Source organism: Euleptes europaea, chromosome 17, assembly GCF_029931775.1.
Source record: "Euleptes europaea isolate rEulEur1 chromosome 17, rEulEur1.hap1, whole genome shotgun sequence".
Taxonomy (NCBI): domain Eukaryota; kingdom Metazoa; phylum Chordata; class Lepidosauria; order Squamata; family Sphaerodactylidae; genus Euleptes; species Euleptes europaea.
Genome location: NC_079328.1, coordinates 48,365,196 through 48,383,502, shown reverse-complemented (window position 1 = coordinate 48,383,502; position 18,307 = coordinate 48,365,196). Strand labels below are relative to the sequence as shown.

The following is an 18,307-nucleotide window of genomic DNA, read 5'->3' as shown; positions in this document are numbered from 1 at the left end:
TCAGATGTGTCGAGATCAGGCTAGCCTGGCCCTTCTTCTCTCTGTGTGTGTGTGTGTGTGTGTTAAGTGCCATCAAGTCACCAAAACAACTCGGCACCCTCCATATGACAGCCCTTCAAGTACTTGAAGGTTAGAGCAGGGGATCCCAAAGGGATGTCCGAGGGTGCCATGGTGCCTGCTGAAACCTTTCCTGGTGCCCACCAAGTTTTTTTGAGTGGGCAGGACCAGTTGGGATTTTTGCCCAGCAAGGCTACCCCATGAATCAATGTCCTCCAAAATGTCCTATCTTTAACAGCCTTGCTCAGATCTTGCAAATTGAGGGATGTGGCTTCCTTTATTGAGTCAATCCCTCTCTTGTTGGGTCTTCCTCTGCTGCCCTCAACTTTTCCTAGCATGACTGTCTTTTCTCATAATGTGACCAAAATACGATAGCCTCAGTTTAGTCAGTTTAGTCTTCTAGCCCTGCTCATTTTCCTCCTGGAAAGGTTGGCTGAAGGATTCATCCAAATGTCCCCCACATGTTGGTACTAGAGTGCCACATTTGGACAGTGAAGGTGTTTGCCTGTTTTGTTCCAGTCGCTGGAAACCGACCCCGGTTCTGTTTTCTGGGTCAGCGTTCCTGTTCCCATGCCTGTGTCGGTTGTTGTTTTTCTCCTCTTTGGATGAGGCTGGGGTGGCGTCGTATCAGGCGAGCGATCGGTAGCAGGAGGCAGGCACAATGCGAGTAGTGAGAATGCTCCGGGGGAGGACGCCCACGGGACTCACCTCTTTCCTCGATGATGTCAGGGCTTTCTAATTCCGGCTGGCGTTTGCTGTGATGGGCGTGTGCGCGTGAGGCTCGCCTGTTGAATATTGTTCTCTGCCTCTGAAGTGGTGACCTGCCTTGAGCTCTAAGGGAAGGGCGACGCTGCAGGGCCAAACGAGCAAGTGCAGCCGGAGAGCCGCGTGGGTGGGGGGGAGGGGGCTGCTGCATCTTTTGTCAAGGTCCTTGCATTTTTGCAAAGGGGGGTCCTGGTTTTCTTCATCACCTTCGTTGTTTCCCTTTGCTGTCTTATGCCCAACTTTGAGCCTGCCCTTGCAGTATACTCTGGCTGATGAGGTATAAGGGCGGGTTGCTTGCTTAGCTTGCGCTCAGGGTGAGAGGCAGTGTGGTGTAGTGGTTACATACACATACAATCATAGAGTTGAAAGGGACCACCAGGGCCATCTAGTCCAACCCCTTGCGCAATGCAGGAAATTCACAACTACCTCCCCCCCCACACCCCCAGTGACCCCAGAAGATGGCCAAGATGCCCTCCCGCTCATCATCTGCCTAAGGTCTTAGAATCAGCATTGCTGACAGATGGCCATCTAGCCTCTCCTTAAAAACCTCCAGGGAAGGAGCACTTACCACCTCCCAAGGAAGTCTGTTCCATTGAGGAACCGCTCTAACTGTTAGAAAATTGTTCCTAATGTCTAGACGGAAACTCTTTTGATTTAATTTCAACCCGTTGGTTCTGGTCCAACCTTCTGGGGCAACAGAAAACAACTCGGCACCATACTCTATGTGACAGCCTTTCAAGTACTTAAAGGTTAGAGCAGGGGATCCCAAAGGGATGTCTGTGGGTGCCATGGCGCCTGCTGAAACCTTTCCTGGTGCCCACCAAGTATTTTTTGAGTGGGCAGGACCAGTTGGGATCTTCGCCCAGCAAGGCTTCTGATTGACCACTGGAGACTTGGTCGACGCTGCAGATTTTTAAAAGCGTTGCTTTGGCAGCAGCTGCCACCACACCACAAGGATCTTCACTGTGTGACTGGATGTAAGCCGTGGCAGCCATTTTCTGACTGGCTCCTCCTACTGTGGCAGCCATTTTTTGGCCGCGTCCATCACCACACTGTGTCAGAGTACCATAGGTGCCCTCGGGCTGCCCTCAGGTTGGGGACCCTTGGGTTAGAGGGTTGGCTTGTGCCTGGGGAGATCCAGGGGGAAGTCCCTGTTTGGAACGAAACTCTCTAAATGACCTTCGCCCAGCTTTGTCCTACCTCACAGGGTTGTTGTGAAGATACAGTGGAGAGTAGAACCGTGTATACTACCTACAGCTTCTTGGAGGAAAATTGGGCTCAAAAATGTCCTAAATAAATGAAGTGAGCTGGCAGCTGCATAGGATGCTCTTGGGAGTCCCTCGCTCCCCCTGGCTTTTACGTTTTGGGCTGGTGGTACTCAAGTATGTTGGATTTTGACTGAGACACACTATAAGGTGACTGAATGGAACCTCCATGTTCAGAGGTAGTCAAGCTCTAAATCCCAGTGCCAGCAGGCAACATCAGGGAAAGGCCTGGGCCGCTACGCCCTGTTCGTTAGCCTTCCAGAGCAACTTGTTGGCCTCTGTGTGAGACAGGATGTTGGACTAGATGGACCACTGGTCTGATCTGGCAGGACTAATGTTACGTTCTTAAGGGTGCGCACCGTACTGAGCTTAATGGCCTATAGTTGAGGTCAGTTATGGTTTTTCCATCAATGCTGGCCTCCCTACCTCCCCCCAGCCCACACTTCTGTTTGTGGTGTGGTGGTTTGGAGTGGTGGAGTCTCATCTGGAGAACAGAGTTTGATTCCCCACTCCTCCATAGGAGCAGCGGAGGCTAATCTGGTGAACTGGATTTGTTTCCCCACTCCTACACATGAAGCCAGCTGGGTGACCTTGGGCAAGTTACAGCTCTGTTAGAGCTCTCTCAGCCCCACCTACCTCACAGGGTGTCTGTTGTGGGGAGAGGAAGGGAAGGTGATGGTAAGCCAGTTTGATTCTCCCTTAAGTGATAAAGTCAGCATATAAAAACCAACTCTTCTCCTCCTCCTCCTCCTCCTCCTCCTCTATGTGGGGGGTTCTGGCTGCTTACAGGCCCTACTGTGGTCTACATGCTACTGGCTGTGCCATCTTATACATTTTGTGGATGCCTTTATGGACTATGTTGGGGAGGAGCCGCGGCTCAGTGGTAGAGCATCTGCTTGGCATGCAGAAGGTCCCAGGTTCAATCCCTGCATCTCCAGTTAAGAGGAATAGGCAAGTAGGTGATGTGAAAGACCTCTGCCTGAGACCCTGGAGAGCCACTGCCGGTCTGAGTAGACAATACTGACTTTGATGGACCAAGCATCTGATTCAGTATAAGGCAGCTTCATGTGTTCATGCAGCATGCCTCTTATTTATTTATAGCATTTAAAACATTACTTTATTGTGATTTTAGTATATTTCTTTGTTCTGAAGTTAATGTTATGTAAGCTGCCCTGAGCCCTGCTCCGCTGGGGAGGGCGGGATATAAGATTGCAAAATAAATAAATACATAATGATGCTTTCTTTCAAGTCAGCTGGCTTCGGGGCCAGACGGTCTGTGCTCTCTCCGTGGGTCACAGTGCACCTTACGCATCCCTCTGAAGTGTGCATCTGTGCCTTAGTTGGTTTTGGCTCCGTTGGGCCACATGTTGGCCCAACCTAGCCTTTGGGACTCCAGCATGCCCCACAATCCTTTTTGAGTCTCAGAAGCATCCCTGGGCCATGCGGGGGGAGCTGCTGCAAGGTGACCAAGGCTGGTTGCCCCCTCCTTTTCATCCTCTCTCCCCACTGAGCTGCAAACAGCCAAAGAGGGGGGAAGCGACTTTGCATTCCATTTCTCAAGAGGTTGCTAAGAGCTGGAATTAGCTCTCGAAGGCATCCTTCTGGTGCTGCCAGCCAGCCAGCAGCCTCCCGCCTCCCTCCCCTTTCTAAGCATGAATTGTGTGTGTGGGGTGGGGACCTCATCTTGCAGAATGATTCAATTCAAACCATTTTGCAGCTTTTTGTCGGTTGGGGTCGGAGACTCGGGAGAAGCAATGCTCGCTTGGCTTCGTCCTGGCGTTCAGCAGATTGTTCCACTTGAGGATGTTTGGAGACGGTGCTTCCCCCATTTCCACCCTTCCCCTTCTCTAAATTAAGGCCATGCAGCAAGCGCTTCATTCATAGCAGTGAGTAGTTTCCCTGGCCTTTTGGGAAAGCCCGAATCTGGGACCTGTTCTCACTCTCCACTTCTTGGCCCAGCGATCTCCTCTGTACCCCTTTACTAGCTTGCAAGTTGTTGCTGTGGAAATAGGCCTATTGATTGTTAGCAGGATGAATCCTACATCCTTCCTCCCCCCCCCCTCGTTGCCCTTCAGTGGGGCTGCCCCTACTTGCGCTTTCAAGAGCTTGCATGAGTGGGTTTATCATGTGTGCAGTGTCAGATTGAAGGGGGGAATCCTTGAAAGTTCACACATCTGCTTCTGTAAGCCAGGATTGCATGTACATGGGTTCTAACACCTTACTGCCCAGTGTATAGAACCCGATCAGCAGTCTTGCATGGCTGAGGGCATTCCTTCCACCCTTTTATTAATGGGGGAATGGGGTTGAGACTGACCTATGATCAGCCGGCTGTTCTGTGGCTGGGCAGAGTTTGGGAAGAATTCCCGTCTCTCGGGTCCTCGCCCAGAACTTTTAAGGCCCAATTCACGCATGCCGGGGGATGAGGCAGCAGAGACCCCAAGTGGTAGAACGCACTGCATCACTTTGGACGGCAGGTAGAGGGTAAATTTTTGGAATGCTGTCCCATGGTTTAAAAAAACCTCCGCACAGATAGAAAACCACACACACCAAGCAAAGAGAGCCGGAGGAATTTTCCTCCCTGCCATTCTAGTATTTGAACATAAGAAAAGTCCTGCTGGATCAGACCCAGGCCCATTAAATCCAGCAGTCTGTTCACACAGTGGCCAACCAGGTGCCTCTAGGAAGCCCACAAGCAAGACGACGGCAACAGCATTATCCTGCCTGTGTACCAAAGCAACCAATATAATAGGCCTGCTCCTCTGATCCTGGAGAGAATAGGTGTGCATCATGACTAGTATCCATTTTGACTAGTAGCCATGAATACCCCTATTCTCCATGAACATGTCCACTCCCCTCTTAAAGCCTTCCAAGTTGGCAGCCATCACAGTATCCTGGGGCAGGGAGTTCCACAATTTAACTATGCATCGTGTGAGGAAATACTTCCTTTTATCTGTAAGCCACTTTGAGACTCTTTAAAAGGTAGAGAAAGTCGGCATATAAAAACCAACTCTTCTTAGAGGGGTACACTCTCCAAAGTAGTGGGGCCAGCCAGTTAAGGTCATGTTGTACAGACAGGCTCTTGGAAGAGGGGGTAACACATTCATAAGTGATATACGGGTGTGTGGGAAGGTGCCAGCATACGGATGGACTGATTTCCTCCTGTTGGGAACACCACGAATTGATGCTCTGATTGGTAATTGGCTTCCCTTTGTGTGTGCATTTCTCACCCTTCCTCCCATCCCAAGGTTCCCTTTAAGCCTTGAGTGTTCATAGCAGGGGTTTAACCTTTTTATTTCACACTGAGTGAACTCCCTTGCGAAGTCACCTCTTAATTTTTGTGAGGAAAAACCTGCCGAGATGGTGATGTTTGAACAACACCTTTTGATTCTTTGCAAGGGAGCGACATGCATCCATGCGGGGGAGAGAAGCTGTCCCGTTTGAGGAAATAAGGGGTTTGGTTGCATGTCCAGATTATGCCTTACATGCTGCTTTGGATTGGGACCCACGTATTGCAAGAAATGGGGGCGGAGAGCCGGTTAGAAAGTATCTGAGCTAATAATACAGCAGGTTATCGGACAACCAGAATAGCCCTCGCTTGCTTTGCTGCAGGGGGTTGACGGAAGGACAAGAAGAAAAAAGGTCTCCAGGCGGGACCCAGTTTGGGGCAACCAAGCATGAAGAGGTCGGGTGCCTGAGGGCTGGCCGCAACCTTTGGCCTTTGACCCAGATTCCTGCGGTAAATGGGCCAGAAAAGTACTTCCCCAGAAACAGCTGAGCACTTTCCTTTGAGGATTCGAGGATCACCTGGTCATGCCGGTGCCTCAGAAAAACTTAGGTACCTGGATGTTGGCTGAAACGTCACAGTTATGATTGCAAGTTCTTCCTTTGTGTGATCAAGAGACGGACTCCCAGGTAAGGGAGTCCAAATTAGGGACTAGTTTAGTGACTCCGGTATAGGGTTGCCAGCCTCCATGTGGTGGCTGGAGATCTCCTGCTATTACAACTGATCTCCAGCCGATAGAGATCAGAAAATGGCTGCTTTGGCAATTGGACTCTATGGCATTGAAGTCCCTCCCCTCCCCAAATCCCGCCCTCCAGCCAGTGTGGTGCAATGGTTAAGAGCGGTGGATTGGAGCGGTGGACTCTGATCTGGAGAACCGGGTTTGATTCCCCACTCCTCCACATGAGCGGCGGAGGCTAATCTGGTGAACCGGATTTGTTTCCCCAGTCCTACACACGAAGCCAGCTGGGTGACCTTGGGCTAGTCACACTCTCTCAGCCGCGCCTACCTCACAGGGTGTCTGTTGTGGGGAGGGGAAGGGAAGGTGATTGTAAGCCGGTTTGATTCTTCCTTAAGTAGTAGAGAAAGTCGGTGTATAAAAACCAACTCTTCTTCTTCTTCTCAGATTCCACCCCCAAAATCTCCAGGTATTTCCCAGCCTGGAACTGGCAGCCCTACTCCCGCTTGAGATGGATTAAAACGAGGTTCAGTTTGGCCCCTCATACAGTTAAGCAGGGAGCAAAATAGCAGACCCCTCTCTTCTCCAGACACTGACGATATTTGGGGCAGGGGGCAGGTTTAACCTCCCCTCTCTAAATCACTGTTACCGTCCTCTTAAGCCACCCTTTTCTCTTAATGGGTCCACCCTCACCCCCTGCCCTTTCCTTCCTGTTTCTATATGTCCAGCCATGGCAAGGTAGCTTTGAAGCATTCGAAACAATCCTAGATTTCTCTACAGCAGGCATATTGTAGATGGAGTTTTTAATGCATTCTAGGGAGCCGAGAAACTTGCAAGTCGGGAGATCTAGATTCGAGTCCCATAGCACCTTAGGGACCAATCAAAATGTCAAGGTATGAGCTTGACTCCCAAAAGCTCATGCCTTGAAAAGCTTGTTGGAGCTGTAACTGGTGGAAAGGGTTGTCAAGTCATAGCCAACTCGCAGTAACCCTGTAGGGTTTTCTTGGCAAGAGATAAACAGAAGAGGTTTGCCATTGCCTGTCTCTGCGTAGCAACCCTGGACTTACTTGGTGATCTCCCATCCATGAATTAACCAGGGCCAAACCTGCTTCGCTTCCGAGATCTAACAAGATCGGGCTAGCCTGGGCCATCCAGGTCAGTGCCTGTAATGTGCTACTGGGCTCGATTCTAGCTTTCCTGCAGACCAACACAGCTTCCCTCTGCAGCTATCTTGCAAGTTGTGAGTTGATCTTTTTACAAGTCACCTACCTGGCATGCCAATCTCCAGACCTTTTTTTTTGGGGGGGGGGGGAGATTCTGCTGCTTGCTTGCGTCCTGCCTCATTTTGGAGCGTGCAATGTATATTCCTCTGTGTTCTGGAGCAGAAAGAGCATGCTTAAAATAGTGGGGTACCCAAAGGTTGGGTGGAGAAAGGTAAAATAATATTATATAGAAATATATTTATTTTAGGCCCCTTATAGGTAAAGGTGCCCTGTGCAAGCACTGGGTCATTCCTGACCGATGGGGTGATGTCACATCCCGACGTTTTCTAGGCAGACTTTGTTTGCGGGGTGGTTTGCCAGTGCCTTCCCCAGTCATCATCCCTTTACCCCCAGCAAGCTGGGTACTCATTTGACCGACCTTGGAAGAATGGAAGGCTGAGTCAACCTTGAGCCAGCTACCTGAAAGGGACTTCCCTCGGGATCGAACTCAGGTCATGGGCAGAGCTTTTGACTGCAGTACTGCAGCTTACCACTCTGCGCCACGGGGCTCTTGTCAGGGCGTTTATATCAGGGTTAAAAATGTCAAAATTGATAAAACAAAGCACCATAGCAACTATTAGGATTGAAAAACGTAAACCACACACCAGATGCGTTTCAGCCAACTGGCCTTCATCAGTGGTCAGATACAATCCCATATAATGCACACACAAACAATATACAAATGTATCACAATATATAAACAATTATAAAAGCCCAGGTATGTGTGTATGGGTGTATATCAGTTTTCAAATTTGAAAGCCCACTAAGGTGGAATACCTGCAAATTGTTCTACTCTGGGCAGTTCACAGTGGGTAGCCGTGTTAGTCTGTCTGCAGTAGTAGAAAAGAGCAAGAGTCCAGTAGCACCTTAAAGACTAACAAAAATATTTTCTGGCAGGGTATGAGCTTCAGGGTATCTGAAGAAGTGAGCTGTGGCTCACGAAAGCTCATACCCTGCCAGAAAATATTTTTGTTAGTCTTTAAGGTCTTTAAGGTGCTACTGGACTCTTGCTCTTTTCTACTACTCTGGGCAGTATTAGTCTCCCATACAGAATGTGCAATGCTCGTATCGACCTGATAAAACGGTCAGGTTTCTCCACCCAACCTTTGAGTACACAGCTTTTGGTTTATCAGGTCGGGTCTTCTTCTCCCCCCCCCTTTTTTTTGTTTGTTGCTTAAAATAGTGACCAGGGGGCAGGTTGGGGCCGTAGCGCTGGTGGATTGTTTGACCCCGTCCTGTGCTCTGGGCCCCCTCGGCCCCTTCCCCTCCGGCGTTTCCCTCTCAAAAGGAGAACCTGGGGGTACCTCCGTGACTAACCGATGTTTCGCGGCCCGAGCTTTCCAGGGCCAGACGCCGCTTCCTCAATTGCGCTTCCTTGTTTTAGGGGAATGCGGCTTCCCCGACGGCCCCCGTTGCCTCCTCTCCCCACCCCTGGGCAGCACCTGCTCCAGCTGTCTCTGCTGGGGAGGGAGGAGGAGGCGGGCCACAGCGCCCGGGACAGCAGCTGCCGGACTGGGCCTGAATCCCAGGAATGCGGCTGCTCCGGAGGAGACCGGCTGACTCCTCCTGATCCCTGACCCGGAGGGATGACACAAGCCGTCTTCTGTTTCTCCTCAGACTGATTATGGGGTCAGCGTGGCAGCAATAGCTCTCCCTGTCTCTCGCCGCCTGATAAAGCGTCTGGAGTCATCGTCCCTCCCGCCGCGCACAATAGATCTGTCAGGCTCTCGGCACAAATGTGGGAGGGACGGAGGCCCAGTGTTGCCTGCGGAAGAGATGCTGCGTGGGGTGGGTGGGATCTGGCGGCAGCATCTCTCCCCTCTCGCTTGTGGGGGCCCTGCGGGGTGGCCTGGTTCATGGGAAGAAGCCACTCTGTGGCGTTCTGTGGTTGTAAAATATTCCACTCCAAAGTTTGCTGTCGACACTTCTAGAACTCGCTTTGCAAATCACCCTGCTGCTTATTTATTTATTTCAAATCGGGGATACAGAAAAAAAAAGAGGATAAAGGATCCGTCTGCGAATAGAGTCTGTCTGTCTGTCTGTCTCTCCATCCATCCATCCATCCATCCATCCATCCATCCATCCATCCATCCATCCATCCATCTAGTTACAACAGTTACAGCATCTGATTTCCCAGTTAATCAAGCAGACTAACTCTTAACGTTTTCTTTTTGACTTTTCTACTAGAAGTTAGCTTCACTATAAACTGACCTGTGTTTATAACATTTAATCTACTACTATCATTATAGAGTTTCAACCATCAGTTTCTATATATCTATAAAACAATTTCCATTTTTCATTAAACTGGTCGAGGGTCTCCTCATCAGTTGTATTCATCATGTGGGTCAATTTCAGCCATTGTAGCGTATTCCAACGTTTTGTCTTTCCAATCGTCTACATCTGGCAAAGTTGGTTGTTTCCACCTTCTTGCGAGAACAACTCTCGCCACTGTTGTGGCATATCTGAATAAGTCTTTTAGTTGCAAGGACAGTTCCGGTGGCCAAATCACCCTGTTTCTTTAGGTGTGACCCAAATACCCTCCCTTTTACTTTGGAAAGGTGGAAATGGAGAACACAGAGTGTCAGAGGGTTTTGTTCTAGACTGGTGCCAGGAGAGGAGATGGAGTGGCTGTAGTTGTTTACTACTTGGGAATGCTCCCAACTGTCTAAAATACTGCCGATAGACACGTGGGTAGTGAATTGGCCATTGGGTTTGTTTGTGTGCAGTGGCTTATGGCGAGTCCCAAGAAGTGTCCCTAGTACCTCTGCAAAGATAAGTGGGTAAAAAAATGACTTGCGGTGGCATAGAGACAACTGCTTCATCTGTCTTGATGAGCCTGCTGGGGAGAACAATTAACAGTGCAATCCACGTGCAGAATCGTATATGCAATGGCCACTAGTCACGATGGCTACTAGACATAATGCATATCTACTCCCACCAGTACCAGAGGCAGGATGCCTTTTTATATGTGGAACTCCCTACCCCAGGATGTGGTGATGGCTGCCAACTTGGAAGGCTTTAAGAGGGGAGTGGACATGTTCATGGAGGAGAGGGCCATCCATGGCTACTAGTCAAAATGGATACTAGTCATGATGCACACCTGTTCTCTCCAGGATCAGAGGAGCATGCCTGTTGTCTTAGGTGCTTTGGAACAGAGGCAGGATAATACTGCTGCAGCCGTCTTGTTTGTGGGCTTCCTTGAGGCACTGGTTGGCCACTGTGTGAACAGACTGCTGGACTTGATGGGCCTTGGTCCGATCCAGCATGGCCTTTCTTATGTTCTTATATCAGTTGCCAGATAGCATGGGTGGGAGCACACATGAACACATGAAGCTTCCTTATACTGAATCAGACCCTTGTTCCATCAAAGTTAGTATTGTCTACTCAGACTGGCAGTGGCTCTCCAGGGTCTCAGGCAGAGGTCTTTCACCTACTTGCCTAGTCACTTTAACTGGAGATGCCGGGGACTGAACCTGGGACCTTCTGCATGCCAAGCAGAGGCTCTACCACTGAGCCACAGCCCCTCTCTGAGTAAGCTGTTGCAGTCTTCCTGCTCGTGGGCTTCCTAGAGGGAACTCGGCCGCTGTGTGAAGAGGACACTGCATTTGATGGGTCTTTGGGTCTGATCCAGCAGGGCTCTTCTTATGTTCTTATGCCCTCTGAGCCCAGCAAGAGGCCACGTTCTCTCATCAAATTCTGCAGTCAGAAGAAAAGAGTAAAAGTCCAGTAGCATCTTAAACATTTCTGGTCGGATATGAGCTTTTGTGAGTCATCGCTCGCAAGTGACAAAAGCTCATGCCCTACCAGAAATTCCGTTAGTCTTTAAGATGCTACCGGGCTCTTGCTCTTTTCTGCTGCTACAGTCAGACAAACAAGGCTACTCATCATGATCCACCGTCAGAAGAGGGTGTCTTTTCCCTCTCCTTCCTCTGCTTTGGCCTCTCCTTTCCGCCCTTGCAGCCTGTGTAATTAGCAGCATGTGACGGCACCCTGAGGCCAAGCTGAGAGCTGGATCCGCAAAGGGTTGGGTGTCATGAGGAATGCAGGTAAAGTCACCTGCCTGAGGAATTTAACGAGGACAGCAGAAAGGGTGGGAGGAGGAACGTCATGCGGCTTGCCTAAGAAGGTCACCTGGGAAGAGAATCGTGTCTCAGATCACCAACCTGCCCGTGCTGCTTTTTCATCCTCTCTTTGTTTGCTCACCTCTTCTGTTCCTCTTCATTCTTCTTTTTGGGTTTTCATCCAACTTGGCCTCTCCACCCCACCCCACCCCTCAGCAGAAAGGAAGCATCATAGAGTTGGCATTGTTCTGTTCTGGCGTTTCATTCAATTTAGAAATTTTGGCAAACTTCTGTTGGAAGCTGTTTTGAATTTGGAGCAAAACTTCTGTGAGAATAAGATTTGGACGTGTAAATAGGCTTTCTTTCCTACATTTTGAACCCCAAGCTGGTATAAGGACTCACAGGGTTGTGGGCTCATCTCACCAGCTTCTCTGGCAAACAGGCTTGGTGGGTTTCGCAGGCCTGCAAAGCCTTTTGAACCAGAGGTGACCGTATAGAGGGATAGAAGAAACATGTTGTGTTGTGGGAACAGATGCCTTTCATGCGCTGTTTTTAGTTTCCTTGAAGACTATGGTCGGCCTTCAACCTCACCGTCCAATTAAGACAGCCTGGTCACTGATCATGGGAGAGGGTAAGACCTGATAAGATGGGATGGGTATGTAGGATTGGGTGGCATTAATGGCCCCAGAATCGAGGGCAAAACCCATGGGTAGGCTCTACTTCCAGCCCTTCACCCATTTCTTCCTTGAAGGAGACGGGGTCATCTCCTGTCACTTGTGGTCATGGCATCTGGTGGGAAAAGGACCTTTTTTGGGTTCATGTTAGCCCTGTTTGTGTGTCTGTTTTGAAGTGAATGTGGTATAGTGGTTAGAGTGTTGGACTGGGATCTGGGGGACCCGAGTTCAAATCTCTTCTCTGCCGTGAATCTCACTAGATGACTTAGGAATAGTCCCTCACTTTCAGCCGAACTTACCTCATGAGGATGAAATGGGGTGTGTGGGGGAGAATCAGAATCATAGACTTGGAAGGGACCACCAGGGTCATCTAGTCCAACCCCCTGCACAATGCAGGAAATTCCGAACTATCTTCTCCCCACACCCCCAGTGACCCCTACTTCATGCCCAGAAGATGGCCAAGGTGCCCTCCCTCCCTCTCATGATCTACCTAAGGTCATAGAATCAGCATTGCTGACAGATGACCAAGCTGTGTGTGGTCTCTCAGAGGTGAGCAAAGGGTTCTCTGAGTACACTTAAAGACACCGATGTCTTTAGGACATCTTATGAAAACCAGCTCTGGTTATTTTCACCTGAGGAGGGGGGCATGGGGGTGAGAAATGGCACGTGGCCTGTGCCGGCTCTTAGGTCAGAACCTTGTTTTCCATAAGAGGACTTGGCTTTGGGGGATGTGATGTGGTAACAGTTCCTCTGAGCACGTGTAGACTTTCTGAAGCCCTGGAGTCCTGATGAGAAGTGATATACTGTGTGTGAGTGTGGGGGGGTTTAAAACGGTGCTCATCCTATGTTTCGTGCACCGCGTGCAAACAACACACTTAAAATCCTGCACAGGGGAGGGGCCATGGCTCAGTGGTAGAGCATCTGCTTGGCATGCAGAAGGTCCCTGGTTCAATCCCTGGCATCTCCAGCTAAAGTAGCCAGGAAAGTAAGTGAAGTGAAAGACCTCTGACTAAGTCCCTGGAGAGCTGCTGCTCGTCTGAGTAGACAATATTGACTTTGATGGACCAAGGGTCTGATTCAGTGTAAGGCAACTTCACGTGTTCATGTATGAAAAAAGAGAAATTAAGGAAAAGGCAATGAAAGGTTTTTAGGGGAGGGGCCGTGGCTCAGTGGTAGAGCATCTGCTTGGCATGCAGAAGGTCCCAGGTTCAGTCCCCGGCATCTCCAGTTAAAGGGACTAGGCAAGTAGGTGATGTGAAAGACCTCAGCCTGAGACCCTGGAGAGCCGCTGCTGGTCTAAGTAGACAATACTGACTTTGATGGACCGAGAGTCTGATTCAGTAGAAGGCAGCTTCACGTGTTCATGTGATTGCTGTCTGAATTTGGGAGCGCTTGTTTATTTTCATTTCTTTGCAATTGGGACTTCAGCCCTGGGGGATCGGAAAGGGGGATCCTTATTGCTACTTAATCCCCCCTCCGGCTTCTCCAGGCACCCCCCTCCCCGCCGTCCCCCCTTCCCCTTGTCACTCTCCTCCTCCCCAGTTGCAAACACAAAGAGGAAATGCTCTCTGAGCCTGAAGTGGAAAAAGAGAAGGGGGGGAGAGAGAGAGAGGGAGGAATCCGGAGCAGCGCCTGCCATTGAGAACCGAAAAAAAAAAGCTCCTCCAATTAGAGGCTTTGGTGCTGCAAACTTGAGGCGCGGGCACTTGAACTGTCACTGCGGAGCCTTAATTAGCAGCCGCGGGTGAGGGGTCAGCCGCAACTCAGCAGGCTTGACAAGGCTGCTATCAAGTGCACGGTGCGGGAGGGGAGGCGGAGGCAGGGGGAGGGGTGGCGGGCAAGGGGGGGGAGAGAGGGCGGAATCTCCCTCGGCTCAGGACAAGCCCAGGAACCGCTGGAGGGATGCAGGAGGTGGTGGTCCCTCTCTCCCTGAGACGCCTCCCCAGCCGCCCTCAGGACCCCGCCGGCTGCCCCGCAGCGCCCTGAGCGCCTCTTCCCAGCACCCAGGAGGAGGCTCGGCTGGGGGGCCGGTGCTGGCCGGAGGGCTGCCTTCCCAGAGCGACCCCCGTCCCGGAGGCTGGCCATGCCCCGGATCGCCGCGTAGATCTCGCCCGCACCATGCTGGAGATGAAGAGCTGGTCCTCCTTACTCCAGAGTCTGAGTGAGTGGAAGGTTCCCTCTCCCTCTGCCCATGTGCCAAGTCTGGATCCTGCCCTGGTTCTGGCGAGGGGCGGCATTGCTCTGCCTTCACCTTGGCACGCTCTGCTGCTTCGGAGTGCCTGCCCCTGGCACGTGCCCGCCTGCCTGGAAGTCAGCCATGGGGGAGGGGGTGTCTGGTGGCCCTCTCCTGGTTTTCCCCATTGGCATATAGATTAATCAACTCATATTAGGAGAATGGGGGGGGGAGCATTTGCATTGGAGCTTGAGCTTTGAGCACCAACTGCCTGTTTCAAAACGCCCCCCCCCCATGAGTTGTTTATAACTGATGACGCAGTGGCCTGATCCTGCTAATGATCATTAATGTCTTTTTCCTGCTCTGGTGCACTTTGTGTTACTGGAATTAGGGAGTCATGATGTTGCACCCCCCCCCCAATTTCTGTCAATTTTTTTTTGTGAACTTAAGGTCTCCGTGGGAAACTTTTCCTCCGTGGCCAGGTTGGACGGGCGCTTTGTATCGCGGGGCCCGGCCGGCTCACTTCTGAGCATCACCTTGAATGCTGCACAGGGCCGATTCCTTTCTGGAGCGCACCTGCCACAAATCGGGGCGATGTGCTGGTGATCCAGATTGTGCAGGGGGGAGGGGGGAGAGGAAGGGGACCTACATGGCTTCTTGGTCTCTTGCAAAGTTAGTATGACTGCATGTCTGGGTCAGGAAGTGGTGTTGCCGGATGGAGTTTGTGGTTGAGGGGCCAGAGGCGGCAGGGAGCAGAGGGGCAAAGCATTTTCCCATCACTGAGACGAGAGTGGGCTTGTTGAGAGGCAGGGGGTGGGGGGGAATCAGGTTGCTGGAGGACTTCTGACGGGGAGTGGGGAGTTCTCTCCAGCCGTGCTTGTCTTCATTGCAAGCTAATTAACTCTACCTGGCCGGCAGCTTCCTGGAAAGAAAAAAGGCCCCCCTCGGTGGCTGTGACTTCCTGACCCAGCGGGGCTTCCCCTTTGACCTCTGCCCCCTGACCTCTGGCCCTTTTAGAAAAAGGCTTTCAGTGCAAAGTTATTTGATAGCTAATCCCAGCCAGAATGTCGGCAGCCGTGCCTCTCCTGCCTTAGCAGTGAAGCCGCTGCGGAGCGAGGGCATTGCAACGTAACAGGAACCGGCAGCTTTGGTCCCCCCAGAATGTTTGGGTGGGTGGCGCTCAGTGGCCAGTGAAGTTTTCAAGGGCCTTAAGTGCAAGAGACACATTTGAAAAATGCTTCCTATGTTTTTAGGAGCCTTGGTTAGGGTTGCCGACAGTGGTTTTGGAAATTCCTGGAGATTTGGGTGTGGAGCCTCGGATGGGACCTCAGCAGTGTGTCATACCGTAACGTCCACCATGCAAAGCAGCCTTTTTTCTCCCGGAGAACTGATCTCTGCCGTATGGAGATCAGTTGCAATTTCGGGAGATCTCCAGGCCCCCACCTGGAGGTCGACGGCCCTAACCTTGGTTGCACAGAAGGAGAAACCTGATGCAAGAGAAAGTATTTGCGGTCTGGGAGGTCACACAAAATTCATTGTCCAGGCTGAGGTGTTTTTTGGGGGCCTGGAATCGGAATGTATAAGCGGGTATCACAAAGGATCATACAAGAGGCTGTGGAATTATTGTGAGCAGGGCATGTGTGTGAACTTGCCAAGACCTTTCGCTTGCCTGCACGTTCCCCGCCCCGTTTGACATTGGCGAGGATGGAGATGTGGAGGGCAAGCCTTTCACGAAGGTCATGGAAACACCATGATTTACAGGCCTCCCGAGTTGGAAAAAGAGCTTATAGCAAATCCAAAATCCATCAGATGTCAGATTAGACTGTTCAGAATTTTTATGCAGGTTGGCAGCAGTGGTGAGGATTCTCTCTCCCCCTCCACACACACAGGAATCTGGCACCATCCAAAACCCTGGAAGGAAAGACGCTGCGGAGAAACGCCTTAAAAAGACTGCCCCCCCCCTTTCATTCGAAAAGGCTTCCGCCTGCCTTGGTGGCAATATGACAATATGACAACATGTCCTCAAACCCATCTCTTTGCGGCTCCTTCCTGGTAGCAGAGCAACCGGGGTCGGCCCAAGAAACAGGGCTTAGCACTGGAGTGAAGCTATAGAGAAAAGTCCTTTGTGTTGGGGGGGGGGGCACAGATTGACGTTAGTTTGCTTGCATTGGGGAAGGAATCAGCCTCACCTACCTCACAGGGTGTCTGTTGTGGGGAGGGGAAGGGAACGTGACTGTAGGCTGGTTTGATTCTTCCTTAAGTGGTAGATAAAAACCAACTCTTCTTCTTTTTCTATCAGCGTCTCCATCAATTTCATGGACACGCCTTTATCACGTTTCTTGTTTTCAATATTTACATCCTTCCTTTCTCCTGTTCCAAAGTGGGACCCAGGGCAAGTAAGCAGGTGGCTGGAAGCAATAATATGGGGGGGGGGGAGGACACACACACAGTCCTGAACAATAGAAGACAGGACAGGGGGCCACGTGGCATTAGGCCGCGCTCCCTGGCAGATGAGGTTTGTAGGAGAGAGCGAGAGCGAGATCAAACGGGAGTGCAAATGGAAGAAGGCCTTTCCAGGGAAGAGCCGCTGTAGCTGGCTGGCGCTCTTGTAATGAACAAAGGGGGTGGGCGAGGGGGGGCTGGTGCTTGTTAGAGCGGCTGCGGGCTAATAGGCAGAGGGCATGGCAGGCAGAGGGCAGGCCGTGCCCTCTCCCGCGGAGCGGGCCAGAAGGTGCAGGCTAAGCTCTTCTGGCATTGCAGCTCCCTTCCCGGGGGAGGATTAGCAGGCAGGGGTCACGCAGGCGGACAGCTGGGCAAGCGGTTGGGATCACGGGGCGCTGGAAGTGGCTCAGGGTGTAATCGGAGCCTGTGGAGGCAAGCGGGGGGGGGGGGTTGCGAGTGCAGCTCAGTGCCCGGTGTTGGGGGTGAATGGCTTTTCATTCAGATGGCAGAGCCCCCCCCCCCGCCGGAAAGGGCAGGCGGGTGCTGTGTGGCATGGGCGGCTTGCATGCCTTCCGAGGGGCAGCGGCCTTCTCCGTTACAGGGTGATGTCAGGGTTTAATTTTGAATAGAGCCTGCCGGGAGCTTGGAGGGGCCAGTCTTGAGTGGCTGGGGAGTCACACACCTCCCCCGGAAGCAAAGTCCTATCATCTGGTGGAAGTGAAGAAGAAGGGTTGGTTTTTTATATGCCGACTTTCTCTGCCACTTAAGGGAGAATCAAACCGGCTCACAATCATCTTCCCCCTCCCCACAACAGACACCCTGTGAGGTAGGTAGGTGGGGCTGAGAGAGCTGTGGTGAACCGGATTTGTTTTCCCACTCCTACACACGAAGCCAGCTGGGTGACCTTGGACTAGTCACAGCTCTCTCAGCCCCACCTACCTCACAGGGTGCCTGTTGTGGCGAGGGGAAGGGAAGGTGATTGTAAGCCGGTTTGAGTCTCCCTTAAGTGGTAGAGAAAGTTGGCATATAAAAAACCAACTCCTCTTCTCTTCTTCTTAACTGTATTGAACCTGGGACCTTTGGCATGCCAAGTGGATGCTGTACCACTGAGCCACAGCCTCTCTCATGGACCCTCAGGTCTGACAGGTGGCCATATTTGTTGTCAGATTGGACAGGGTTTTTTCCAGGTTTGATTGGTTTGTTCTGAAGACCTCTTCTTCTGCAGTGTGTAGCACACCTAGTTCTCTTCAGTCTACCAAAACTGTTGTTTCAGAGGCTTCCCTTGTGAAGTGCTTCTCTCTGCTTGTAATCTGGCTTAGAATCATAGAGTTGGACGGGACCACCAGGGTCATCTAGTCCAACCCATGCACAATGCAGGGAATTCACAACTACCTCCCCCCCCACACCCCCAGTGACTCTTACTCTATGCCCAGAAGATGGCCAAGATGCTCTTCCTCTCATGATCTGCCTAAGGTCATAGAATCAGCATTGCTGACAGATGGCCATCTAGCCTCTGTTCAAAAACCTCCAGAGAAGGAGAGCTCCTCACCTTGAACACATGAAGCTGCCTTCTACTGAACCAGATCCTGGGTCCATCAAAGTCAGTATTGTCTACTCTGACCAGCAGCGGCTCTCCAGGGTCTCAGGCA

At 51.4% G+C, this 18,307-nt stretch overlaps 1 protein-coding gene across 4 annotated transcripts in view; it reads left to right on the top strand.

Annotated features, from left to right (window-relative positions):
• Positions 1 to 18,307, top strand: part of GSE1 (Gse1 coiled-coil protein) — a 252,033-nt gene that overhangs the window by 59,996 nt on the left and 173,730 nt on the right. For 2 of the 4 annotated variants that reach the window (XM_056862200.1, XM_056862199.1), the window contains exon 1: positions 14,127 to 14,204. The exons of the other annotated variants lie outside the window; for them this stretch is intronic. In XM_056862200.1, coding sequence (XP_056718178.1) covers positions 14,162 to 14,204 — 43 coding nt within the window. In that variant the 5' untranslated portion in view covers positions 14,127 to 14,161. Of the gene's footprint in view, positions 1 to 14,126; positions 14,205 to 18,307 lie in introns of those variants that run through there. 4 annotated transcript variants of the gene reach the window in all.